Source organism: Bos mutus, chromosome 6 (assembly GCF_027580195.1).
Source record: "Bos mutus isolate GX-2022 chromosome 6, NWIPB_WYAK_1.1, whole genome shotgun sequence".
Lineage (NCBI taxonomy): Eukaryota > Metazoa > Chordata > Mammalia > Artiodactyla > Bovidae > Bos > Bos mutus.
Window position 1 is genome coordinate 97,678,735 of NC_091622.1, and position 27,515 is coordinate 97,706,249.

The 27,515-nt window shown below is 42.7% G+C and overlaps 1 protein-coding gene across 1 annotated transcript in view; it reads right to left on the bottom strand.

Annotated features, from left to right (window-relative positions):
* The window catches only part of LOC102276015 (placenta-specific gene 8 protein), a 45,275-nt gene extending 41,544 nt beyond the window's left edge, over positions 1-3,731 (bottom strand). The window contains exons 1-2 of the mRNA XM_070372624.1: positions 3,712-3,731; positions 657-727 (exon numbers count right to left, since the gene is read on the bottom strand). Of these exons, the coding sequence (XP_070228725.1) occupies positions 657-727; positions 3,712-3,716 (76 nt within the window). The 5' untranslated portion in view covers positions 3,717-3,731. The remainder of the gene's footprint in view (positions 1-656; positions 728-3,711) is intronic.
* Between the last annotated feature and the right edge of the window lie 23,784 nt (positions 3,732-27,515).

A 27,515-nucleotide genomic window follows, 5' to 3' on the forward strand; every position in this document is an offset into this window, starting at 1 on the left:
ACCCAAGTCCTCTGCATTGGGAGGCAGACTTTCAAGCACTGGGCTACCAGGGAAGTCTCTGTAATTTTTAAGCCACTCATTTTCTACAGTCTTTTATAGCATCCACACTGATATACTCACCACTTAACTAAATTCGGCTGATGTACTTGGAATGTCTACTAAGTATTTACAAGTCCATCATCATATTAACTCCTTAGAAATGCCCCAGAGGAGGATGTTATTATTACCATCTTTATTTTGCAGATGAAAAAATGAAGTTCAGAAAGCCTGGGTGAATTTTCCAGAGTCAAAAAACTAGAAAAGGTAGAGCCAAGATGGACTCAGTTGCTCTGAATAAAGGCCGGGCTCTCTTGATTTCCGAATATGTTAACAGCTAGAAAGTGGACAGTCAATTGGTCGTGCATCTGTGCTCAGTCACTCAGTTGTGTCTAACTTTTTTGCAGCCCAATGGACTGTAGCCTGCCAGACTCCTCTGTCCGTGGGACTTTTCAGGCAAGAAAACTGGAGTGGGTTGCCATTACCTCCTCCAGGGGATCTTCTCTGACCCAGGGATTGAACCTGCATCTCCTGAATTGGCAGGCAGATTCTTGATCGTGGAGCCACCCGGGAAGCCCCACTAGATTGGTCATCAACACACATATTTGTTGAGCACTTACTTTGCCAGGCATCCAGGATCCTGTAGTAAATGAGATCCAAGTAAACCAGCCCTCTGTTAGCCAAAGTTGCACTGCAAGAAGACAGAAAATCACAGAAGATCACAAATGCATTGCAAAAGGGGGCTTTGGGAAAGTAAAACACAGGAATCCCACCTGCGCTGGGGCGAGGTAGAGGGTGGAAGAATCATGGTAGGAAGGGAATCACAAACAAGTGTTTTCCTTCTGAAAACAAAGCTTCAGGACCCAGTCCTTAATTGCTATTGCCTATGCAGCCAAACACATTCATGCTTGTTTTGCCTTGTGGGATGATTCAGTTACTGCACAGGTGGGTTCAATTGAATTGTGGGTAGAAAGTTCAACCCCACCCAGACCAGTGAAGTTGGTTTGGGTTCTCACATCCTGTGAAATACACACTCTATGAAAAATTTTGTTTAAATACACTATTTTGGAGCAAAAATTAAAATTAGATCCTGGGTGAGGAAGTAGCACCTGGCCCATCACCTACTCTACTTTAAGCAAGGGAGGAGCCTCTCTTCTTTGTGGGGATGAAAAATGTTGTTTGACTTGATACAAATTTTGAAAACCAGACTGCTGCATTGCTCTTTTCCCCAGAGTTGACACAATCATGGAAAAAGTTGACAGGAAAGTGCTTTCAAGACACAATTGCAAAAATTAACAGTAACATTTGAAAGAACTCACTTCTGCTTAAAAGAAAAAAAAAAGAACATGTTTCTTCAGTTACTTGCATTCTTGTTGTAATTAACATTCACTTTAACACACTGTATGAACTCAACCTTTGTCATTGGATGTTGCAGAGCTCTGAATACACTAGACTCAACAAACTGAGCGAATCATTGCGTTGGTCCCTGGGTTGTAAAGATGCACCAAAGACTTTATTCTTGCTGCTCTTCTATAGATTATAGTCTAAGACTACAGGAATCTTGCTTTCCGGACTTTCTGGACCTATCCCAATTTCAGATTATTCAGTTCCTGGTCAAACCACAGCTCCTTGGAGACAAGGGACTCCCTTGTCTTATCTGTTATTGTATATCTGTTTCCAATAGAGTGTTTGCATATTGCACAAGATCAATGGATTACTTGTGCAGGAAAGGAAATATTTTCCTCTACCCTTCTAGGTTCTTGTGGCTGGTCTGTTAATGAAATTGACATAAGATAATTAACAGGAGAAAAACACAGCTAGTTATGTTTGTATAGGAGCCCCACAAAGACAATGAGATCCAAGGACAAGTTAGGTAATTATGGCCAGGGAATGGGATAGCCCTGGGACTTCAAAAAGAGGTGGTGATTTATGGAATGATAAGAAAAGCAGACTAAAAAGCCTATTGATGAAAGTGAAAGTGGAGAGTGAAAAAGTTGGCTTAAAGCTCAACGTTCAGAAAATGAAGATCATGGCATCTGGTCCCATCACTTCATGGGAAATAGATGGGGAAACAGTGGAAACAGTGTCAGACTTTATTTTTTTGGGCTCCACAATCACTGCAGATGGTGACCGCAGCCATGAAATTAAAAGACACTTACTCCTTGGAAGGAAAGTTATGACCAACCTAGATAGCATATTCAAAAGCAGAGACATTACTTTGCCAACAAAGGTCCATCTAGTCAAGGCTATGGTTTTTCCTGTGGTCATGTATGGATGTGAGAGTTGGACTGTGAAGAAGGCTGAGCGCCAAAGAATTGATGCTTTTGAACTGTGGTGTTGGAGAAGACTCTTGAGAGTCCCTTGAACTGCAAGGAGATCCAACCAGTCCATTCTGAAGGAGATCAGCCCTGGATTTCTTTGGAAGGAATGATGCTAAGGCTGAAACTCCAGTACTTTGGCCACCTCGTGCAAAGAGTTGACTCATTGGAAAAGACTCTGATGCTGGGAGGGATTGGGGGCAGGAGGAGAAGGGGACAACAGAAGATGAGATGGCTGGATGGCATCACTGACTTGATGGATGTGAGTCTGAGTGAACTCCGGGAGCTGGTGATGGACAGGGAGGCCTGGTGTGCTGCGATTCATGGGGTGGCAAAGAGTTGGACATGACTGAGTGACTGAACTGAACTGAAGAAAAGCAGATATTCTTGTTATTAGGTGTCTGTCCCACCATGCAGTTCAGATAAGAATTATCTCTTGGGCTTCCTGGTGGCTTGGTGGTAAAGAATCCACCTGCCAATGCAGGAGACGTGACTTTGATCCCTGGGTCAGGAAGATCTCCTGGAGAAGAAAATGGCAACCCACTCCAGTATTCTTGCTTGGGAAATCCCATGGACAGAGGAAGCTACAGTCCATCTGGTCACAAAAGAGTCGGACATGACTTTACAACTGAACAACAAAAATTCTGAACACAGAAAACAAAGCTGGGGATTTACAGCTGACAATCTGAGGAGGTCAGTAGTAAATGGAGAGGTAGTAAGGGAAGACATTACGGGTAGGGGGATTCTTGCTAAACTGACTTAATAAGATTCTTGCTGAAGACAGACCACAGTGATGCGATAACTGTGGGGGAGGAGGGGGAGGAGGAATTTGATCAGATATAAAGGTCAGGGAGGGATTCCTTGGTAGGCCGGTAGTTAAGATTCTGAGCCTCCACTGCAAGGGGCACCGGTTCAATCCCTGGCCAGAGAACTAAAATCCCACATGCCCCACAGTGCAATCAAAAGTCATATATATATTAAAGGTGAGGAATTCTCTCTAAACGGACTTAGCAAGATTCTTGCTGCACTGGACTCAGCAAGAACAGGACAGGGACAAGGCTGAGACCTGGTGGGGAAGATGTCTCAGAGGAGCCTGACCGAAGTTTGGTTAAGGAGAACTGAGTCTTCATCGGGTTTCCCTGGTGGCTCAGAGGTTAAAGCGTCTGCCTGCAAGGTGAGAGACCTGGGTTTGATCCCTGGGTCAGGAAGATCCCCTGGAGAAGGAAATGGCAACCCATCAGCTACTTGGGCTCTTGAACTAGAATAACTGGACCTGAATTCTCATTCTGTATCGTCTTGAATGATTTGCTCTATCTCTCTGTGCCAGTTATACATTGATGATGGTAATAATACCTACCTCATCAGGATACTGTGAGAAGTGAGTAAATATACAAGGCACCTAGAACTGGCACCAGGTAAGTGGTCAATAAATGTTAGCTGCTGATGCTGGTGTTGCTGCTTCTTACCACTCTGATTAACTCCTTTGACCGTAGAACAAACATTCAGAAAGCAGAGGAAGTGAAGTGTAGTCAAAGGCCTTGTTTGAGTCTCAGCAGGACCATTCACCAAGGTTATCCAAGGGAACTTGCCTGACCTATATTGAGTCTTTTGTTTCCTCATTTTTCATTGAGATCAATGAGTCATGCCCTCTCTCTGAAAGGTTCCTGCAAGAGTCAATGGAGATAACTGCTGTGAAGTTGTAAAGCTCTGTTCACACGGAAGGAATTATAAAATGCACTACTCTTACACTTACTCCGCTTCCGAGCCCAGGCTGTGTTTCACAGGCTTCTCAGAAACCTCTCATCAGCATTCCCCCCCACCCACTTTCTTCAACCTTTGGACTTCTCTGGAATCTACCTTAATACTCACCTTACTAGGCTTTACTCTACTGTCCTACCCACACCTACCTGCTATTCACGTGTCCCCATCAGTCACAACCCAATCTAGACATCACGGTATGCTGAGCCTGTCCTCTTACATTTCTTTAAAATTTTGAGGAACTCTGACTGAAGGAGCATTACCAGTAGCATTGCCAAATAAAATACAGGGCCCCGGGACTTCCCTGGTGATCCAGTAGATAAGAATCTGCCTTTTAATGCATGGGACATGGGTTTGATCCCTGGTCTGGGAACTAGGGGCTTCCCTGATAGCTTAGTTGGTAAAGAATCCACCTGCAATGCAGGAGACCCCGGTTTGATTCCTGAGTCAGGAAGATCTCCTGGAGAAGGGATAGGCTACCCATTCCAGTATTCTTGGGCCCTTGTGGCTTGGCTGGTGAAGAATCTGCCTGCAATGTGGGAGACCTGGGTTCGATCCCTGGGTTGGGAAGATCCCCTGGAGAAGGGAAAGGCTACCCACTCCAGTATTCTGGCCTGGAGAATTCCATGGACTGTATAGTCCATGGGGTTGCAAAGAGTCGGACACGACTGAGCAACTTGCACTTCACTGAGAACTAAGATCCCACATGTGGTGGGGTATCTAAGCCTGTATGCTGCAATAAGAGAAGCCCTTGTTCTGCAACTACTGAACCCATGTGCTCTGGAGCCCCTGGTGTGCCATAACTTGAGAAGCCCGTGTACTGCAATGAAGGGCCCCCTGCAGCAATGAAGACCCAGCACAGCCAAAAAAAATAAAAACATAAAGTGAGAAGAATGAAACAAATACAGGGTCCCTAGTTAAGTCTGAATTTCGGATAAACAATGAATACACTTTTAGTAAAAGTGTGTCCCAAATATTGCATGAGACATACTTACACTAAAAATTATCTTTTGTTTATCTGAAATTCAAATTTAACTAGGTCTCCTGTATTTTTATTTGCTAAATCTAGCAATTCTACACCCCTTCAAAAGGGGAACAGGTTAAAATATATAGGAGGAAACGGGACCGGGAGGCCAAGTGAGAAGGGAGTGAGAGAACTGTGTGAAAACACCCTGAATACTACCTTCCTCATCTCACAAAATCCCAGGCCCTTAGGTCTGTGCTGTGCTTAGTCACTCAGTCATGTCAGACTCTTTGCAATTTCGACTCCATGGACGATAGCCTGCCAGGCTCCTCTGCCCATGAGGATTCTCCAGGCAAGAATACTGGAGTGGGTTGTCATGTCCTCCTCCAGGGAATCCTCCCAACCCAGGGATTGAACCCAGGTCACCCACATTGCAGGCAGATTCTTTACTGCCTGAGCCACCAGGGAAGCCCAAGAATACTGGAGTTGGTAGCCTATCCCTTCTCCAGGAGACCTTTCTGGCCCAGGAATCGAACTGGGGTCTCCTGCATTGCAGGCAGATTCTTTACCAGCTGAGCTACCAGAGATGCCTCCTTTAGGTCAACCTCGGTGCAAATTTTCCTGAACTACTCCAAGGAAAAAGATGATGAGAACATGAACTCTTTCTTTTACCTTGCCCAGAGTGTTCTTTCTAGAACAAAGATTTGATCTCTTCCCTGCTTTAATCATTGATTTTGTAGGGATCTTCAAACTCTGACCCAGGCAAAATCCAGCTGCCTCCTTGTTTTTGTAAATTAGGTTTCTGGAATACAACCACGTTCATTCATTTTCATTTGGACTTTGTCTGCTTTCGTGCTACCATAGCAGAGTTGAGTAGCTACAGCAGAGATTGTCTGGCTTGCAGAGCCTAAAATCTTTACTGTCTGGCATTTTATTAAATTAAAAAAAAATTCTTCCTCCTCATTTTTTCCTGGTAAAATCCTGCCCTAATGTGAGATGTCTCTCTATTTACACCCTATAATCCCTGCTTCTCTGTGCTCCCATAGTATTTACCCATCACCGCACTTTTAAAAAAAGCCTCTCGTATTTACAGGTTTGGTATCTATTTTTCTGGCAGTGGTTTTCTTGGGTTCCAGGAATCATATTTTGTTTTTCTTTGTAGCTTTCTGAGTGCCTAGTACAGGGAAACACATACTAGGTATCTGTTTAATAAATAAGAGAAAGAAGAGTCTGGGTGTTAGACCCAAAAAGAACATATTTTGAGATCCAATCTCTTCCTCTTACTGTCTACTTAGTCAGCATTGATTGAGCAAATTACTAAACCTTTGTGAGCTTCAGTTCTCTCAGCTATAAAATGAGGATAGTAATACTTAGTGAGATATCAATGAGGTAATGCATATAAAGCACGTGGTGTATTATTCACTCTTTCTCTCATCCTGTTTGAATGAAAGGAGAGAGGAGAGGAGAAAGGTGAAGACTGAAGACTGTGATTTGTTTGAGTGCCTGTCTCCAGACCGTCTCTATGCCTATGGTTAATTCTCTCTGAGTGTGGGAACAAGATTAGGTACCAACACAGCTGTGTTGGGCTCTGGGAATAGCCACTGTACCACAAACCAAAGATTCGTCTGGACAGAGCCAGAAATGCACACATAATGTCAAGATACTCAACAAGCCACATGGTCTCCATGGCTGGTTCTAATGACCCTTCCCCAGATTGTGGGTATCTCAATGCCTGAGTCTTCCAAGTCCATGCCACGCGTAAGCAGAGCTCTGCCCTGCCTTGTTCCTGATCTCACTCAGATAGAAAATTTCCCCCATAAAACTAGGAAGTTAGCTCTGAACCAATGGGTCAAAGAGTAAATCACAAGAGAAATTAGGAAATACATTGAGACAAATTAAAACAAAAGCACAGCGTTGCAAAATCTATGGGATGCAGCAAATACAACTAAGAGGGAAATGCCTGTATGTTAAAAATGAAGTGAAAGTGAAAGTCGCTCAGCCGTGTCTGACTCTTTGCAGCCCCATGGACTATACAGTCCATGGAATTCTCCAAGCCAGAATACTGGAGTGGGTAGCCGTTCCCTTCTCCAGGGGGATCTTCCTAACCCAGGGATCGAACCCAGGTCTCCTGCATTGCAGGCAGATTCTTTGCCAGCTGAGCCATAAGGGAAGCCCAAGAATACTGGCGTGGGTAGAAAAATCTCAAATCAAAAACCTAAATTTATACCTCAAGAAACTAGAATAATAAGAAAAAGCAAAACCCAAAATTACCAGAAGGAATGACTAATAAAGCCTAGAGCAAAAATAAATAAAATAGAAAAACAAAAGAAAAAAAATGACAAAAGTAAGAGTTGGGTTTTTTTAGCCCATTAAATTGTCAAACCTTCAGTTAGACTAAGAGAAAAAAGAGAAAACTCAAAAAACAAGAATCAGAAATGAAAAAGGAGACACTATAACTGGTATCACAGATATAAAATGGATTATAAGAGACTACTTGCAACAATTATATGCTAATAAACTGGATAACCTAAGAGATCAACTTCTGGAAACATACAACCCAGCAAGACTAAATCATGAAGAAATAAAAAACCTAAACAGACTGATAATTAGTATGAGAATTGAATTAGCAATCATAAACCTCCCAACAAAGAAAAGCTCAGGACTAAATGGCTGGAGAATGCTACAGAATATTTAAAGAAGAATTAACATTAGTTTTCAAATTCTTCTCCAAAAGAAAGAGAAGGGAGCCCTTCCAAATTCAACTTATGATTTTAGCATTACCCAGATGCCAAAATTGAACAAAGATACTAAAAGAAAAAAAAATTACAGACTGATACCTCTGATAAATGTTGAGGTAAGAATTCTCAGCAACATACCAGCAAACTGAATTAAATAACACATTGAAAGGATTATACACCATGTCTAAGTGAGATTTATCTCTGGAATGCAAGGATAGTTAAACATACAAAAATCAGTCAATCCAATACATTATATTAACAGAATGAAGGAAAAACTCAGAAGATTACCTCAACTGATGCAGGAAAAGTACTTGACGAAATCCAATACCTTTTCGGGAGAAGGAAATGGCAACCCACTCCAGTATTCTTGCCAGGAGAATCCCATGGACGGAGGAGCCTGATAGGCTACAGTCCATGGGGTCGCGAAGAGTCGGACACAACTGAGCGACTTCACTTCCCCTTTTCACTTTCCTGCATTGGAGAAGGAAATGGCGGCTCTGGTACTCTTGCCTGGAGAATCCCAGAGACAGGGGAGCCTGGGGAGCTGCCATCTATGGGGTTGCACAGAATTGAACACGACTGAGGTGACTTAGCAGCAGCAGCAGCAGTAGCAATACCTTTTCATGAACTTAACAAATCAGCCTTAGAAGGAAATTACCTGAACATAATAAAGGCTATATGTGAAAAGTCCATAGCTAATATCACACCCCAATGGTGAAAAACTGAAAGCCTTCCCTCTAAAATCAGAAACAAGGCAAACATCCCCATTCTAACCATTTCTATTTAAAATAATACTGGATGTCTTAGCCAGACAATTAAGCAAGATAGAGAAATAAAAGGCATTCGAATTGGAAAGGAAGAAATAAAATACTTCTATTCACTGACATTATCTTATATGTAGAAAACGCTAAAGACTCCACCAGGGAGGGGATATATGTATACATATATTCACTTCACTGTGACTGTGAAGTGAATCACTTCACTGTGCACTGCAAACTAATACAACATTGTAGAGCAACTATATTCCAATAAAAAAACCAACAGAATTGTGGGGTACAAAGTTAACGCACAAATATCAGTTGCATTTCTATACACCAACAATGAACAATCTGAAAATGAAATTTAAAAAGGAATTCCACTTAAATACTAATAGCATCAATAATATTAAATTACTTGGAAATAAATTTAACTAAGGAGTCAAAATTTAACTAAGGCTCCAAAATCACTGCTGATGGTGACTGCAGACATGAAATTAAAATACGCTTGCTCCTTGGAAGAAAAGCTGTGACAAACCTAGACAGCATACTCAAAAGCAGAGACATTACTTTGCCAACAGAAGTCCATCTAGTCAAAGCTATGGTTTTTCCAGTAGTCATGTATGGCAGTGAGAGCTGGAACATAAAGAAAGCTGAGCTCTAAAGAAATGATGCCTTTGAACTGTGGTGTTGGAGAAGACTCTTGAGAGTCCCCCAGACTGCAAGGAGATCCAACCAGTCCATCCTAAAGGAAATCAGTCCTGAATATTCATTTGAAGGACTGATGCTGAAGCTGAAGCTGAAGCTTTGGCCACCTGATATAAAGAACTGACTCATTGGAAAAGACCCTGATGCTGGGCAAGATTGAAGGCAGGAGGAGCCGGGGATGACAGAGCATGAGATGGTTGGATGGCATCACCAACTCGATGGACATGAGTTTGAGCAAGCTCCGGGAGCTGGTGAAGGACAGGGAAGCCTGGCGTGGTATAGCCCATGGGTTCATAAAGAGTCAGACAGGATTGAGTGATTGAACTGAGCTGAACTGAAGGAGTCAAAAGACATGCACTGTAAATTACAAAATGCTGTGAAACAAACTTAAAAATACATAAGTAAATAAAAAGATATCCCATGTTCTTAGATTGGAAGACTTAACATTGTTAAAACTGAACACTGTCCAAATCAATCCACAGATTTAATGAAATCCTCATCAAAATCCCAATGGTAGAAATAGAAAAGTCCGTCCTAAAATTCATATAGAATCTCAAAGCACCTTGTATTCAAAACCTTCTTGAGAAAGAAAAATAAAGCTGTGGGCCTTATAATTTCTGATTTCAAAATATATTACAAAGATATATTAAACAAAATCATATAGTACTGGCATAAAAATAGACACACAGACCAGTGGAATAGAACAGACAGCCCAGAAATAAACCATCATATATAATATATGGTCAAAATATCTTCAAAACCACAATGGGAAAAGGAGAGTCTCTTCAGTAAATGATGCTGAGAAAACTGGATATCCACAGGCACAAAAATGAAATTGGACCCTGACATTATGCTATATACAAAAAGTAACTCAAAATGCATTAAAGACCTAGATATAAGACTTAAAGCTATAAATATCCTAGAAGAAAACCTGTCATACATTATGATATTGTATTTCAGAATGATTTCCCAGTATGATGCCAAAAGCACAGACAACAAAAGTGAAAATAGACAAATGCAAATACTGCTGCTGCTAAGTCGCTTCAGTCGTGTCCAACTCTGTGTGACCCCATAGACGGCAGCCCACCAGGCTCCCCTGTCCCTGGGATTCTCCAGGCAAGAACACTGGAGTGGGTTGCCATTTCCTTCTCCAATGCATGAAAGTGAAAAGTGAAAGTGAAGTTGCTCAGTCGTATCCGACCCTCATCGACCCCATGGACTGCAGCCTACCAGGCTCCTCCATCCATGGGATTCTCCAGGCAGGAGTACTGGAGTGGGGTGCCATTGCCTTCTCCGAAATGCAAATACATCAAGTGTTAAAATGTCTGTTCAGTTCTGTTCAGCAGAGTAAAAAAGCAACATACAAGGTTGGGAGAAAATATTTGCAAATCATATATCTGATAAGGGGTTAATATTTAGAATATTAAGAACTCAACAACAACAACAACCCCCCCAAACCCAATTCAAAAATGGGCAAAGGACTTGAACAAACATTTCTCCAAAGAAGATGCACAGACAGCCAACAAGTGTATGAAAAGATACTCAAGATTACTAACCATCATGGAAATGCAAATATAAACCACGATGAGATATCACCTCACATCTATTAGGATGGCCACTACCAAAAGAAAAAAAAAAAAAGAAAGGAAATAACAAGTGCTGGCAGGATGTAGAGAGATTGGATCCTTGCATATTATTGATGGGAATCTAAAATGGTCCAGCCACTATAGAAACCAGTAGGGAAGTTCCTCAAAAACCTAAAAATAGAATTACTATGTAACTCAGCAATTCTACTTCTGTGTATATATATCAACAAAACTGAAAATGGGAACTCAAAGAGATATTTACACATCCATGTTCATTGTGGAGTATTTACAATAGCCAAGAAGAAAAAGGAGAAGCAGTCCCAATGTCCTCTGAGGGGTGAAGGCATAAAGAAAATATGTCATATATGTAAAACGAAATATTACTCAGCCTTTTAAAAAGTAAGTTCTGTCATATGATACAATGTGGATGAACCTTAAAGATATTATCCTAAGTGAAATAGACCAGCCACAAAAAGGCAAATCCTGTGTCATTCTACTTTTTGTTGTTGTTCAGTCGCTAAGTCATGTTTGACTCTTTGTGACCCCATGGACTGCACACGCCACGCTTCCCTGTCCTTCGCTATCTCCCAGAGTTTGGTCAAACTCATGTCCATTGAGTCGATGAGGTGTCTAATGTGGTCAAACCCACAGAGACAGAAAGTGGAATGGAGGTTGCCAGGGGCTTGGGAAATGATTGTTTAATGGGTACAGAATTTCCGTTTAGGAAGATGGACAGTCCTGAGAGATGGATGGCGAGGATGGCTACACATCATTGTGGATATACTTAACGCCACTGAGCCGTGCACTTAAGAACGGTCACAGTGATGAGTGTTATGTGTATTTAACCAATGCACACACACAGAAATATGTATTTGAAAAATTAGATATCCCTAAATGTCATCCTGAGACATCCTGGTTCAGTAAATCCAGGGCCCAGGAATACACATTTTGAACATGCAACTGTGGTGATCTGACACGTGTTAACAAGCATGGCACCCCACTCCAGTACTCTTGCCTGGAAAATCCCATGGACAGAGGAGCCTGGTAGGCTGCAGTCCATGGGGTCGCTAAGAGTCGGACATGACTGAGCAACTTCACTTTCACTTTTCACTTTCCTGCATTGGAGAAGGAAATGGCAACCCACTCCACTGTTCTTGCCTGGAGAATCCCAGGGACGGGGGAGCCTGGTGGGCACGACTGAAGTGACTTAGCAGCAGCAGCAGCAGTAACAAGCTGCTGGGCTTCCCAGGTGGCGCTAGCGGTAAAGAACCCGCTTGCCACTGCAGGAAGATCCCCTGGAGGAGGACATGGCAACCCACTCCTGTATTCTTGCCTGGAGACTCCTTTAGGCAGAGGAGCCTGGAGGGCTGCAGTCCATGAGGTCTTATAGAGTCGGCACGACTGAAGCAACTTGGCACAGACACACACAGACAGCTGAGGTACAGGAAAATCAACACTTATTCCTGTTCTGGGAAGCCTCTCAGGTGAGCTGCCGGTGGAGCCCTGCATGGCTGAGACGCTTCCTGCTGCTGGACTGTTCCTTTTCCCTTTGCTGAGAAACTGGTTGACTACCACCAGTGTGTGAGGTGCTGTGCTAGGGTTTGGGTGTAGAATATGAAATCCAGTTTCAGACTCAGGGAAGTACAAAGAAATAGAGACCCTTGGTAACTTGCAGCACTGTGACTCTTCCCATCCTCTTCTGAGCAGTAGGGCAACGATGCTCAGCTCACGGAGTTGCTCTGGAGACAGAAATGAAATACAAGGTGTGTGAGTGTTTTTCATTTTTGTAACCATTAATTCACTGTTTACTTTTAGGGCGAGTGTTTGCGTCTTGGCTCCATAAAGCTCCAGAGCAGAAGTTCTTAATCCTAGGCATTACCATCACCCGGGAAGTTTTTTTTACATGTTTTTCTTTTTATTATTTTTTTATTGGCGTATAATTGCTTTACGATGTTGCTTTAGTTCCTGCTGAACAACAAAGTGAATCAGCTATATGTATGCACATGTCCCCTCCTTCTTGAGCCTCCCTCCCACCACCACCCCCCACTTCCCTATCCCACCCCTCCAAGTCATCAGAGAGCAGCAAGCTGAGCTCCATGTGCTATACGCCCGGTGCCCACTAGCTAGCTGTTTTACACATGGTACTCTCTCAGTTCGTCCCACACTCCCCTTCCCACACTGCATCACGTATCCATTCTCTACATCTGCATCGCTATTTCCTGGGGAATTTTTTTTTAAACATCCCTACTGACTTTCCCTCCACCGGGGTTCTCATTCAGTTGGTCTGGGGAGTGGCCCGAACATGGGCACTTGTTTTAAAAGTTCTCAGGTCTTTCAGCCAACAGCCAACTGGAGAGCTATGAAACACAGAGAAGGGGCTGCTGAGTTCAAACCAGTAGGACGGGAGAGGCTCACAGAGCTGGTCATGTTTGTGCAGGACCTTCGGAGGCTGTGTGAGATTGGGGGATCATCTTTGGAGTAGTTATGTACACATGAAATAAAATTCAAAAGTTTAAAAGGATCTCTCTTGATAGGCTTATCTTCCTTTTTCTCCTGGGCCCCTCCCCTGTCCTCCTCTCTGGGGCAAATACTCTTAGCAGCTCTTGTTTATACCACCAGAGATAGTCCACACAGTTGTCGATAAGGAACTTGTCGGTTTGGTAAGTGGGAAGGAGAAGAGAGGTGCAGGTGTCACCTTCTTTTTTTTGGGGGGGGGTCTAGCCACACGGCATACAAGATCTAAGTTCCCCTACCAGGGACTGAACCCACACTCCTTGCACTGGAAGCATGGTGTCTTAACCACTGGACTCCAGGGAAGTCCAGATGTCATTTTCTGTTGCACAGGTTTCCACCCGGCACAGAATGGCATCTATGTGTAGCTTGACTGAGGAAGATCATCTAACAAAATAACAGAAAGGTGATTTTTCAGAATGGTTTTCTTTCTTTCTTTCTTTCTTTTTTTTTTTTTGAGGAGTGGAGATTGTTCTTTCTTCCTGTCACAGTACATTCTGAGAAGCTTGGTTTTTTAAATCACACTTTTTATTTTGAGATAACTGTTGATTCACATCAGTTGTAGGAAATAATACAGAGAGATCCCATGTACCCTTTGCCTAAATGGTTTAATATTAATTCCAGTACTAATCAAGGTACTTCAAATCCAATTCTCTCATGGTTTTGAAAAAACTGTACCCAGGAAATGAGAGCAAGCTTGCAGGGGAAGGCTGGTGAGAAGAGAGGAACAAAGTATTTTCAGTTTGCCTTCTTGGTTTCTGGGAAATTGAAACTTAACATCTAAATGTGCTTTCTTCTCCGTGGTGACTCACACCACTTCTTGATCAGAGTGAATGCTGGTGAATCAGGGCCACCCCAGGTGAGAACACCAGGTGGAACAGAGACTCCTTTAGTGCAGTCCAGCAATTTCTAGACCAGGTTCTCTAGGTTGGAACTTGCAAGAGCACAGGGACTGCTTCTTTCAAAACTCACCTTCCTGATTTTCAGACTCCCAAGAGTGAACACACGGAGAACCATTCCTGACTTTCTCTTGGGTTTCCAATATCTTCTGTTAAAAGACTTTTACAAACAGATGACATGATAACAGTGTAGCTGCAATCCCTTCCTGGCCTCTTCTTCTCTGAACTGCGACGGCAGGGAGGAACAGCTAGTTGGCAAAATCGTGGGTGCTGAGTTGTATCGGTTGTGTCCGACTCTTTGAGACCCTATGGACCATAGCCCGCCAAGCTCTTCTGTCCATGGGATTCTCCAGGCAAGGATACTGGAGTGGGTTGGAAAGACTGATCTTCCCTCAATTCTCCTCCCACTATTTACCCATGTCCTGCATAGCAGGAGTTCTACTGATTGAAAATGCAAATTGTCAGGCTTGAGATTCTTTCAGCAAGAAGCTTCTGAGTTATACATCCTCACCCAATGGAAGAGTTAGGCCCAGCATTTGGTTCTTACACTGATGTCATTTGTATTCACACTTCTGGCTGTAATAATACTTCATTTTATTAATACATGGCTTTCTTGGTGCCGGAGCAGGTACAGACATTGGTCTTCATCACATATGTTTCTTAAGATATTTAAAGAATATAACAGGGGGAAAGAGTGGATCACAATCATTAATAAACATGACCTGGGGCTTTGTAATTATGTGAAATAGAAGACTATGCATATGTGTGAGATTTAGACACATTGTTTTCTATACTGATAATAGCTATCATTTATTGGATCTTAATATATTGGAGAAGACTCTTGACAGTCCCTTGGACTACAAGGAGATCCAATTAGTCCATTCGAAACGAGATCAGTCCTGGGTGTTCATTGGAAGGACTGATATTGAAGCTGAAACTCCAATACTTTGGCCACCTGATGGCAAAGAACTGACTCATTTGAAAAGACCCTGATGCTGGGAAAGATTGAAGGCAGGAGGAGAAGGGGATGACAGAGGATGAGATGGTTGGATGGCATCACTAATTCAATGGACATGAGTTTGGGTGGACTCCAGGAGCTGGTGATGGACAGGGAGGCCTGGCATGCTGTGGTTCATGGGGTTGCAAAGAGCCAGACATGACTGAGCGACTGAACTAAACTGAACTGAATATGCCCAAGCAGAATGTTAATGTTTTATATGCAGGATCTCATTTAATCCCTACAACATGTCTGTGATACATACTATTATTGTGTGTGTGCTAAGTCACTTCAGTCACGTCCAACTCTTTATGACCCTATGGGTGGTACCCCACCAGACTCCTCTGTCCATGGGATTCTTCAGGCAAAAATACTGGAGTGGGTTGCCATGCCCTCCTCCAAGGGATTTTCCCAACCCAGGAATTGAACCTACATCTCTTACATCTCCTGTGTTGGTGGGAAGATTCTTTACCACTACCACCACCTGAGAAGCCTACACTATTATTATCTTTATCTTACTGTTAAATCAACCAATGCTTGCAAGGGGAAATAATTGCTGAAGGTCTGCCTGGCTGGTAGGTGAGGCAGGGATTGAACTCTGATCTGTCTGGCATTAGAGTAGGATCTCTTAGCCTATATACATGTTACATACAGCTGGAGAAGGCTTTGGACCCTTTCTTAGAGTAATGATTTTAATGCCAAAAATAAAACACACTGAATTACAAAGAAAAGCAATTGTGTTGAAATATAGTTATCAATTATGGTAGGTTCAAGGGCTTCCCTGTGGGCTCAAATGGTAAAGAATCTACCTGCAGTGCAGGAGACCCAGGGTTTGATCCCTGGGTCGGGAAGATCCCCTGGAGAAGAAAATGGCAACCCACTCCAATATTCTTGCCTAGACAATTCCATGGACAGAGGTGCCTGGTGGGCTACAGTCCACAGAGTCATCAAGAGTTGGACACGACTGAGCAACTCACACTTTCACTTTCATAGTTATCAATTATGGTAGGTAGCCGTTAGGGCAATCCTCAATGATCCTGCCCTTGGTATTTCATGTCCCCTCCCCTTACGTTTAGGGTGGACCTAGTGACACCCTTATGGCAGAAAGTGAAGAGGAACTAAAAAGCCTCTTGATGAAAGTGAAAGAGGAGAGTGAAAAAGTTGGCTTAAAGTTCAACATTCAGAAAATTAAGATCATGGCATCTGGTCCCATCACTTCATGGGAAATAGATGTGGAAACAGTGGAAACAGTGTCAGACTTTATTTTTTGGGGCTCCAAAATCACTGCAGATGTGATTGCAGCCATGAAATTAAAAGACACTTACTCCTTGGAAGGAAAGTTATGACCAACCTAGATAGCATATTCAAAAGCAGAGACATTACTTTGCCAACCAAGGTTCGTCTAGTCAAGGCTATGGTTTTTCTGGTTGTCATGTATGGATGTGAGAGTTGGACTGTGAAGAAAGCTGAGTGCTAAAGAATTGATGCTTTTGAACTGTGGTGTTGGAGAAGACTCTTGAGAGTCCATTGGACTGCAAGGAGATCCAACCTGTCTATCCTAAAGGACACCAGTCCTGGGTGTTCATTGTAAGGACTGATGCTGAGGCTGAAACGCCAATACTTTGGCCACCTCATGCGAAGAGTTGACTCATTGGAAAAGACCCTGATGCTGGGAGGGATTGGGGGCAGGAGGAGAGGGGGACGACAGAGGATGAGATGGCTGGATGGCATCACTGACTTGATGGACGTGAGTTTGGGTAAACTCCGGGAGTTGGTGATGGACAGGGAGGTCTGGCGTGCTGCGATTCATGGGGTCGAAAAGAGTCGGACACTACTGAGCGACTGAACTGATCTGAACTGAGTGACTTACTTCTAGTGAATAGAATATGGCAGAAATTATGGGATGTCATTTCTGAGATTACATTGTAAAAAGACTGTGGCTTTTGGGGGGCTTCCTCTCCCTTCCTCTTGGCTGACTTACACTGCAGGGAGCCAGCTGCCCTGTTCTGTGGTGACTCTGTGAAGAGGCCCATGTGGCAAGGACCTAAGGCCTGCCCACAGCCACGTGAGAGCTCTGAAGCAGATCCTTCCCCATCCAGCCTCGACAGTACTGAAGCCCAGGCTGACAAACCCAGAACCTCCTGGCTGAACCAACCCAGAACTCCTGACCACAGACACTCTGAAATAATAAATGTCTATTATTTTCAATCACTAGTTGTGGGTTATGAGCAATAAATAACACATCAACATGTTAAATTTGGGGGACATGTGTGGTACTCAGTAATGAGAAAGTATGTTTAGAATTTAAGCAAATTGGACATCCCTGGTGGTGCAGTGGATAAGAATCTTCCTGCCAATGCAGAAGACACGGGTTTGGTCCCCAGTCTGGGAACATGCCACATGCTGGAGAGCAACTAAGCTCACACGCGCCACAGCTACGGAGTCTGCGCTCTAGAGGCTGCGTGCTGCAACTGCTGAGCCCATGTGCCACAGCTACTGAAGCTGTATGCCTAGAGTCTGTGCTCAGTAACAAGAGAAAGCATTGCAATGAGAAGTCCTTGGCACCGCAGCAAGGAGTAGCACCCACTCGCTGCAACTGGAGGAAACCCACGCACAGTAACGAAGACCCAGGACCAACAAAAATAAATAAATACATATAGTTTTTCCAGTAGTCATGTACGGATGTGAGAATTGGACCATCTTGAAGGCTGAGCACTGAAGAGCTGATACTTCCAAATTGTGTTGCTGGAGAAGACTCTTGAGAATCCCTTGGACAGCAAGAAAATCAAACCAGTCAATCCTAAAGGAAACCAATGCTGAATGTTCATTGGAAAGACTGATGTTGAAGCTGAAGCTCCAATACTTGGGCCACCTGATGTGAAGAACCGACTCATTGGAAAAGACCCTGATGCTGGGAAAGATTGAAGGCAAAAGGAGAAGGGGTTGGCAGAGGATGAGATGGTTAGACAGCATCTCTGACTCAATGGACATGAGTTTGGGCAAACTCCAGGAGACAGTGAAGGACAGGGGAACCTGGCTTGCTACAGTTCATGGGGTCCCAAAGAGTCAGACAAGACTGAGCCACTGAATGAATAGCAACAAATAAAGAAAAATTTAAGCAAATTAAAGTTAAATTGTATATTTTAAGACACATCAGTGTGAAGGGTGTGGTTTCTTAGCTCGAATCAGTCAGTTTAGTTCAATTGCTCAGTCATATCTGACTCTTTGTGACCCCATGGACTGCAGCACGCCAGGCTTCCCTGTACATCACCAACTCCCAGAGCTTGCTCAAACTCATGTTCATTGAGTCGGTGATGCCATCCAACTCTCATCTTCTTGTCCCTTTCTCCTCCTGCCTTCAATCTTTCCCAGCATCAGGGTCTTTTCCAGTGAGTCGATTCTTCACATCAGGTGGTCAAAGTATTGGAGTTTTAGCTTCAGCATCAGTCCTTACAATGAATATTTAGGATTGATTTCCTTTAGGATTGATTGGTTTGATCTCCTTGCAGTCCAAGGGACTCTCAAGAGTCTTTTCCAACACCACAGTTCAAAAGCATCCATTCTTCGGCGCTCAGCTTTCTTCACAGTCCAACTCTCACATCCATACACGACTACTGGAAAAACCATAGCTTTGACTAGACAGACCTTTGTTAGCAAAGTAATGTCTCTGCTTTTTAATATGCTGTCTAGGTTGGTCATAGCTTTTCTCCCAAGGAGTTGCTGCTGCTGCTAAGTCGCTTCAGTTGTGTCCAACTCTGTGCGACCCCATAGACGGCAGCCCAATAGGCTCCCCCGTCCCTGGGATTCTCCAGGCAAGAATACTGGAGTGGGTTGCCATTTCCTTCTCCAATGCATGAAAGTGAAAAGTGAAAGTGAAGTCGCTCAGTCGTGTCTGACTCTTATCGACCCCATGGACTGCAGCCTACCAGGCTCCTCCATCCATGGGATTTTCCAGGCAAGAGTACTGGAGTGGGGTGCCATTGCCAAGGACTAAGCGTCTTTTAATTTCATGTCTACAGTCACCATCTGCAGTAATTTTGGAGCCCAAGAAAAGGAAGTCTGTCACTGTTTCCATTGCTTCTCCATCTATTTTCCATGAAGTGATGGGACCAGATGCCACGATCTTTGTTTTTTGAATGTTGAGTTTTAAGCCAACTTTTTCACTCTCCTCTTTCACTTTCATCAAGAAGCTCTTTAGTTCCCCTTCAACTTTCTGCCATAAGGGTGGTGTCATCTGCATATCTGAGGTTATTGATATTTCTCCTGGCAATCTTGATTCCAGCTCATGCTTCATCCAGTCTGGCATTTCACATGATGTAATCTTCATATAAGTTAAATAAGCAGGGGGACAATATACAGCCTTGACACACTTCTTTCTCAACTTGGAACCAGTCTGTTGTTCCATGTCCAGTTCTAACTGTTCCTTCTTGACCTGCATACAGATATCTCAGGAGGCAGGTAATGTGGTCTGGTATTCCCAGCTCTTGAAGAATTTCCCACAGTTTGTTCTGATCCACACACACAGTCAAAGGCTTTAGCGTAATCAGTGAAGCAGAAGTAGATGTTTTTCTGGAATTTTCTTGCTTTTTCTATGATCCAATGGATGTTGAATTTGATCTTTGATTCTTCTGCCTTTTCTAAATCCAGCTAGAACATCTGAAAGTTGGACACAACTAAAGCGACTTAGCATGCATTTAAGTTGAAATGAGAATATAAGGATGGACTCTGACATGATCGGTGTTTTTTTTTTTTTTTTTGGGGTGTGTATCATTTTTAAAGTCTTCATTGAATTTGTTACAATATTGCTTCTGTTTTATGTTTTGATTTTTTGGCCCTAAGGCATGTGGGATCTTAGTCCCCCGACCAGGAATTGAACAAGCACCCCCTGCATTGGAAGGTGAAGTCTTAACCAATGGATCACCAGGGAAGTCCCCCATGACTGTCCTTAGGAAATCTGGACAAACAAGAAACCTCAGGGATGCACGCTTACAGCGGACAGAGCACCTCAAGACACAGAGAGATGGTGGCCCTCTGCAAGCCTAGGAGCGAGGCCTCAGAAGACACTGCATCTGCAGACACCTTGATCTTGGACTTCTAGCCTCCAGAACTATGAGAAAATGAATTTTGCTGTCTAGGCCCCCCAGTCTGTGGTGTTATGTTATGGCAGCCTGAGCCAACAAATACAGTACCCATCATCTTTCAACCCTGGGAAGATTTAGATTTTAAAATAGAAATGTTTAAGAGGATAACACCTATGGTATTAATATTTCTGTGTTAATGTAGAACCTACACATACTTAGTGTTCTAAGTACCAATAAAGTTTAAGAGAATTTGTCCTGTTGAAATAAGAGAATAGTCTTGTGATTCTATTTTAAAATGTCAAAGGGAGCATAATTGATTTGACACAATTTAAAGTCAAGTTCTTAGTAGATCTCTTAAGAAATTAAAAATCACCATGTTTATAAGTTGTTTATCATATTTGTATGCATGATGTAAATTCCCAGGAAAATTTTGAGATTAATCAAATAATTATATATTTTTGAAGATAATAACATATTAAACTTATAAGGGTACTTCAAAAGATTTTAGGGAGTTTATTAAATACCATTTAGAAATGATATCAAATAACAATTAAGGCCTTTCATAGTGGCTTTTAAAATTTGCTATATTTATAAAATAAAAATACAAATTTTCAGTTGAACTTAAAATCCTAAGGCAAACTAAGTTCTTAGACTCAACTTTAGTAAATTAACTATTAATTTTATAAACAGGTGTAGGGATTTCCCTGGCAGTTCAGTGGTTAAGACTCTGAGCTTCTAATGCAAGGGGCACTGGTTCGATCCCTGGTCAGGGAACTAAGATCCCACATGTGGCATGGCAATAAATAAATAAAGATCACCATAGATCGCTCATATTAAAAAAAAAAATGTAACCTCTGAAATTTTTTTACGCACAAAAAACAACCTCACGAGCATCTACAGACTCACACTGACAACTTATAATTTGACCCTGTGATCCCTGGATATTGTGCACAGCATGTCCTCTAGAATCAGAAGGTCCAGTGTATTGGGGTAAACTGCACTCAAGGGTCAGAAAAATGCAGCATTCTTCTTTTCTATAACTATTCTCTCTCGTTCTGAGAGTTGGTGTGATGGAATGAGGGTAGATCCCCAAACGTCAGCTCTCCATTTAAAGGTAACCAGAGGCAACTTTGTGTTCATCCAACCTCTTTTGGGTGAGAGCTCAGGTTTTCAATCATGCTCCTGTCTCCCTCTTCCCCTAGCCAAAACGGCGGCTGGGAGAAGGAAGGTGTATGCATCCCCATAGCATCGAGTGGAGTGGTGGCAGGCCTACAGCGGGCTCCTGTCTGGCCCAGTGGGCCCTTCCTGGGCTCTGGATGCAGGGTCTTGTCCTACTTAGCCCAGGACATCGGCATCTGCTCACACTGAATCCTCCTGGCCTCCAGCGGCATTTTTGCATTGACCTTACTAGTCTATTAGGTCTTCCGTACTATTGCTGACTCATCCAAGGCATGAGGAGGCACCTTACCCAAGGATACATTTCATGGTCTCAGGGAGCTTTTCCAGGCTCTGCTTCCGAACTGCTTTGTCTGTTCTGCCTGTCTTCTACTCAAGACCTCTCCCTTAGGATCAAGTTCTGGTCTCCTTGGACTAGGCCCTTTGTGTGAAACTGAAAGCTGCCTTATGTGGTGAGGGACTTAAGTCTTCCTTGGCTCCCATGCTGTAGCCCTGGGCCAGTCCTTCTCGTTTCCAGCTGTCTTGGGCCCTGAGATTCCGGGCTGGGTCTGCAGCTGGGCCCCTGTTTCTCAAGGAGTTGAAGTGAAAGACATCCAATCTGGGAATGTCCTGGATTCCTTAAGAATTCACACAATAGCTTTTGAAAATGATGCAGTAAGAATTGTTAGGAACATGAAAGGTACAGGGTACTAATTCTTTCAAAATAAAAATCTCTTCCTAATAAAAAATTTTTCTAATAAAAGTTTATATTTGAAATAATTTGGAAGAAAATGTAGTCATAGATCAGAGCTGCTGCTGTGAAGTCACTTCAGTCGTGTCCGACTCTGTGCGACCCCATAGATGGCAGCCCACCAGGCTCCCCCATCCCTGGGATTCTCCAGGCAAGAACACTGGAGTGGGTTGCCATTTCCTTCTCCAATGCATGAAAGTGAGAAGTGAGAGTGAAGTCGCTCAGTCGTGTCCGACTTTTAGCGACCCCATGGACTGCAGTCCACCAGGCTCCTCTGTCCATGGGATTTTCCAGGCAAGAGTACTGGAGTGGGGTGCCATTGCCTTCTCCATAGATCAGAGCTACTATTAGCCAAATGGTACTTTTATGAAAATTAGAGAGAGGTCCTTTCTTCTACGCAGGGTTATGGCCCTAAGCAGGACTCCCCTTGGCAAAGGAAGCAGAACACAGGCTAAATTCAGCCCCCATCCATCCAGCAGCTGGTTGCTTTCATGAAATCAACATCCTGCCCAACAGTACAGGAGATGAGAGAGATGTTATTTCAATGCAGTTTTATTAACTGCCTGACTTGGGCAAACACATCAGTCCTTAAAAGCTTGGATGTCTTATATAACACATGAACGGGTCATTACTGATCTGTAAGGTCCTTTTTATCTAAGAATGCCATGATCCAGGGGCCACCAAGTGTTTTCAAGTGGGAGTTTTCTCAGAATGTAGAGGAAGTAAGTACCAAATGCTTGCCACAAGAAGGAACTGGGCAGAGAAGTGGAAGTGATATGAATTCATGGGAAGAGAATGACCAAATTATCTAGAGTTCATGATAGTCAGGGAGAGTTGGATGTGGTCAGATACATACTCTAGACTTTGGTAAGGCAGATCTAAAGTTTTTTTGATAAATAGTAGGACTTCCTGGATAGAGACCCCCAAAAGGAAGATGACAAATGTTTTGGAGAAGTACTTTAACATCCAATTCTAAATCTTGCAAACATGGATTATCTTGGATAGGAAGAAAAGGGAGAGTTATCTAAAGAGACAAAGTTAGGCAGCCTAGTAAATTCTCTATAAAAATCTGAGTTTAATTCAGGACATGCACAAAAGATGGAAGAGGATTAAATTTAAAGTGTGGCCTTTTTGAAAGCCAAGTTTCAGGAATGATATGATACTTATGAAAATTTTCAAAGGCAGTGAAAAGGAATTAAAAATCAAATTTATTGAGATAGTATATACAAAAAAGCATGTTATTTAATTGGACAGCTTGATGATCTTCAACAAATGTACATACCTGTCAAGATATAGAATATTTTCAACAACCTCAGAAGTATCCTTGTGCCCTGCTGCAGTCAGTCATCCCCGACCCTGCCTTAGGTGTCCATGGATCTGATCTCTATTATAGATTCATTTTGCTGATTCTAGAATTTAATATACATAGAATCAAACAGTATGAAATGGTATAGGTCATCTTATTTGCAAAACAGAAATAAAGACATGTAGTGAACAAATACATGGATACCAAGGAGGAAAGGGGGGTGGAAGGAATTGGGAGATTGGGACTGACACATATACACCATTCATACTGAGATAAAATAGTTAACTAATGAGAACGTACTAGATAGCACAGGGAATTCTACTTAATGAGCTGGGGTGACCGGAATGGAAGAAGTCCAAAAGGGAGAGGATATATGTATATGTATGGGTGACTCATCTGGTTGTACAGTAGAAACTAACAGTATTGTGAAGCAACCATGAAAGTGGAGTCGTTCAGTCATGTCTGACTCTTTGCAACCCCATGCACTGTAGCCTACCAAGCTCCTCTGTCCATGGGATTTTCCAGGCAATACTACTGGAGTGGATTGCTATTTCCTTCTCCAGGGGATCTTCCCGACCCAGGGATCAAACCCGGGTCTCCCTCATCGTAGACAGACGCTTTACTATCTGAGCCACCAGGAAAGTCCCTGAAGCAACTATACTCCAATAAAAAATTAATTAAAAAAAAAATCAGTCTGCATGCATCCTTGTGTTTTCTTACAATAATGTAAAAGAACTACGAGCAAAGAAAGAGTAGAGTTTGCCCCTTGAACTGAAGGATCCTGAGTAAATCAATAGAGTGAATGTGGAATTCCTCTGTGATAGGCTAGAATGCTCTGCAATGAATGTCGACTTTTGGAACCATGTGGGCAAAGCCCATAGACCTTAAAACTGGTGATCAATGTGTTCAACCTCATAATACATCATCAGCCTATGGTCTTTGCTCCATAAACTTCATGATAAAGGGAAGGGAGGGGGAAGTAAGAGATTATTTGTATAAAAAACAGGGTGGAACTACTAAAGCTGGCATTGGAGGGTTGATTTGAGAGCTTTGGCTATAGACATCATAGAAGGAAGATAGCTGCCTAAGATTCACCAGACTTCAAGATCTGACTTGTTCTCTTTTCCCTATTTGTCTACACTACTTGACCAAACCAACTGCAATTGAATGTGGACATTATTTTGCTATGACTGTGTTCTAAGAAGTTGGAAAGAAATCTTGTATTATGTCCTCTGCTCTGAGAGTAAGGACACTTAGAGTTGAGAAAACCAAGGTATACTCAGCCCTGGTGATGCTGACTGAGTTGGCAAAGAACCTTGGACCTCCCTTAATAGACTTTAAAGATTGTCGATGTGAGATTCAGCAAAAATAACTGCTATTGTCCTGTGTGGTGGAGCAGGGACCCTCCCTTTGACAGCTGGCTCTGATCTCAGGACCAGCTTTTAGTTTATTAGGCCTGAGGACCACAGGCCTAATAAAGGATTTGCCATCAAAAAAGTCAAAGTATCTTCAAGTACAAGATTCAGGAATTTCCAAATATTCTATCCAAGACAGTAGCATATCAATGAGAGGACTCTCCTCGAAGGAGAAAAGTAAACAGACACCAAGCAGGAATTCATAAAAGAGTCACTGCTGTTTTCTTAAGTGTCTTGAGTCTATTTTGAGATCAGGAGGCATGATTTTCTTATCTCACTGTCCCTCTGATTTGAAGCATGTGGTTAATGTATCAATGAGGACACGGTGAACCATCTTGAGTGATGTGAATATCCTGCCATCATAGGAACCCAGACCTACCTCTGGACTAAGCATTGCAAGGAGACTGTAAGAGAATAATAACTGGGGATCAGGAATCTCTAAGGTGTCCTTTGGTAGAAAGAATTTCTCCTCCAATAAGTACTTATATGTGTGTTAAGTGTGCTTAGCATGGATGAAACTATTTTTCTGTCACTCCAATTCTTTAGCATTCATGTCTTTCTTAGAAATAAGGTGGGGATTTTACTATCTTACTGAGGACTATCTTATTTTATGATACCACCAAAGGTAAGGTAAGGTAAGTCACTTCAGTCGTGTCCAACTCTGTGTGACCCCATAGACGGCAGCCCACCAGGCTCCCCCGTCCCTGGGATTCTCCAGGCAAGAACACTGGAGTGGGTTGCCATTTCCTTCTCCAATGCATGAAAGTGAAAAGTGAGAGTGAAGTCACTCAGTCATGGCCGACTCTTTTCGACCCCATGGACTGCAGCCCTCCAGGCTTCTCCGTCCATGGGATTTTCCAGGCAAGAGTACTGGAGTGGGGTGCCATCGTCTTCTCTGGATACTACCAAAGATTACCCCAAAGATTAGTTTGTCTGTTAATTTTGCTATTAAGACCTCTACATCGGGGATTTCCCTGGTAGTCCCGTGGTTAAGAATCTACCTCCCAGCACAGGGGATACAGATTCAAGCCCTGGTTAGGGAACTCCACATGTTGGGCAAACTAAAAGCCTTTGAGCCACAACTAGAGAGCCTGCATGCTGCAATGAAGAGCAGCACCCCCGACCCTTGCCCCCACAAAAGACCTCTGTCTCATCTCATTTCCTTCCAGTAAATTCCAGTAAAATGTGGAATTTTTATACAATTTGCCATCTCTCAAGAATACAAATCTTTAAGAAAAAAAGCTTCCTCTTAACTCACCTCAGAAAAAAAGAAAGAAGAAGAAAATCTGGATGATGAGATACAATGGCAGGTAAGATATAAAATATAACTGTTGTTGCCCCCAGGGAGTTTATATAACTAGAATAGTAATGCATATTGAAACAATTTATCAGGTTAAGAACTGATATACTAACTGACAGAAATAGAATATTACTCACTTCCTTTCAAAGTTATAAGTACTGAACTTTTTAACCAATCCCTAGATTCTATTTACTACTTCTAGGAAAGCATTGCCAATCTTACATGAATTTATCTTCATACCAATCTTAAGTACTGGATAAAGTTGATTTGGTAATGATCAGAAGAGATTGGGATCAAACATTTATTAAGTAAATTAGCATCTACACTACTGGAAATGATGTGAGTGGAAAGATCCAATGAGATGAAGGGGCTACTGGGACTTCCATGATGGTCCAGTGGCTAACACTCAGTGCTCCCAATGTAGGAGGCCCGGGTTCCATCACTGGTTGGGGAACTAGATCCCACATGCTTCAGCTAAGATTTGCATGCTGCAACTAGGAGATCCTGCTTGCTGCAACTAAGACCTAACAAAGGCAGAAAAATCAATAAATACTAAGGAAATATTTATTTTTTAAAACGAAGGGACTAAAAAACTGGAAATAGAACTGCCTTATGATCCAGCAATCCCACTGCTGGGCATACACACCGAGGAAACCAGAAGGGAAAGAGACACGTGTAACCCAGTGTTCATCTCAGCACTGTTTATAATAGCCAGGACATGGAAGCAACCTAGATGTCCATCAGCAGATGAATGGATAAGAAAGCTATGGTACATATACACAATGGAGTATTACTCAGCCATTAAAAAGAATACATTTGAATCAGTTCTAATGAGGTGGATGAAACTGGAGCTTATTATACAGAGTGAAGTAAGCCAGAAAGAAAAACACCAATACAGTATACTAATGCATATATATGGAATTTAGAAAGATGGTAACAATAACCCTGTGTACGAGACAGCAAAAGAGACACTGATGTATAGAACAGTCTTATGGACTCTGTTGGAGAGGGAGAGGGTGGGAAGATTTGGGAGAATGGCATTGAAACATGTATAATATCATGTATGAAACGAGTTGTCAATCCAGGTTCGATGCACGATACTGGATGCTTGGGGCTGGTGCACTGGGATGACTCAGAGGGATGGTATGGGGAGGGAGGAGAGAGGAGGGAGGAGGGTTCAGGATGGGGAACACATGTATACCTGTGGCAGATTCATTTCAATATTTGGCAAAACTAA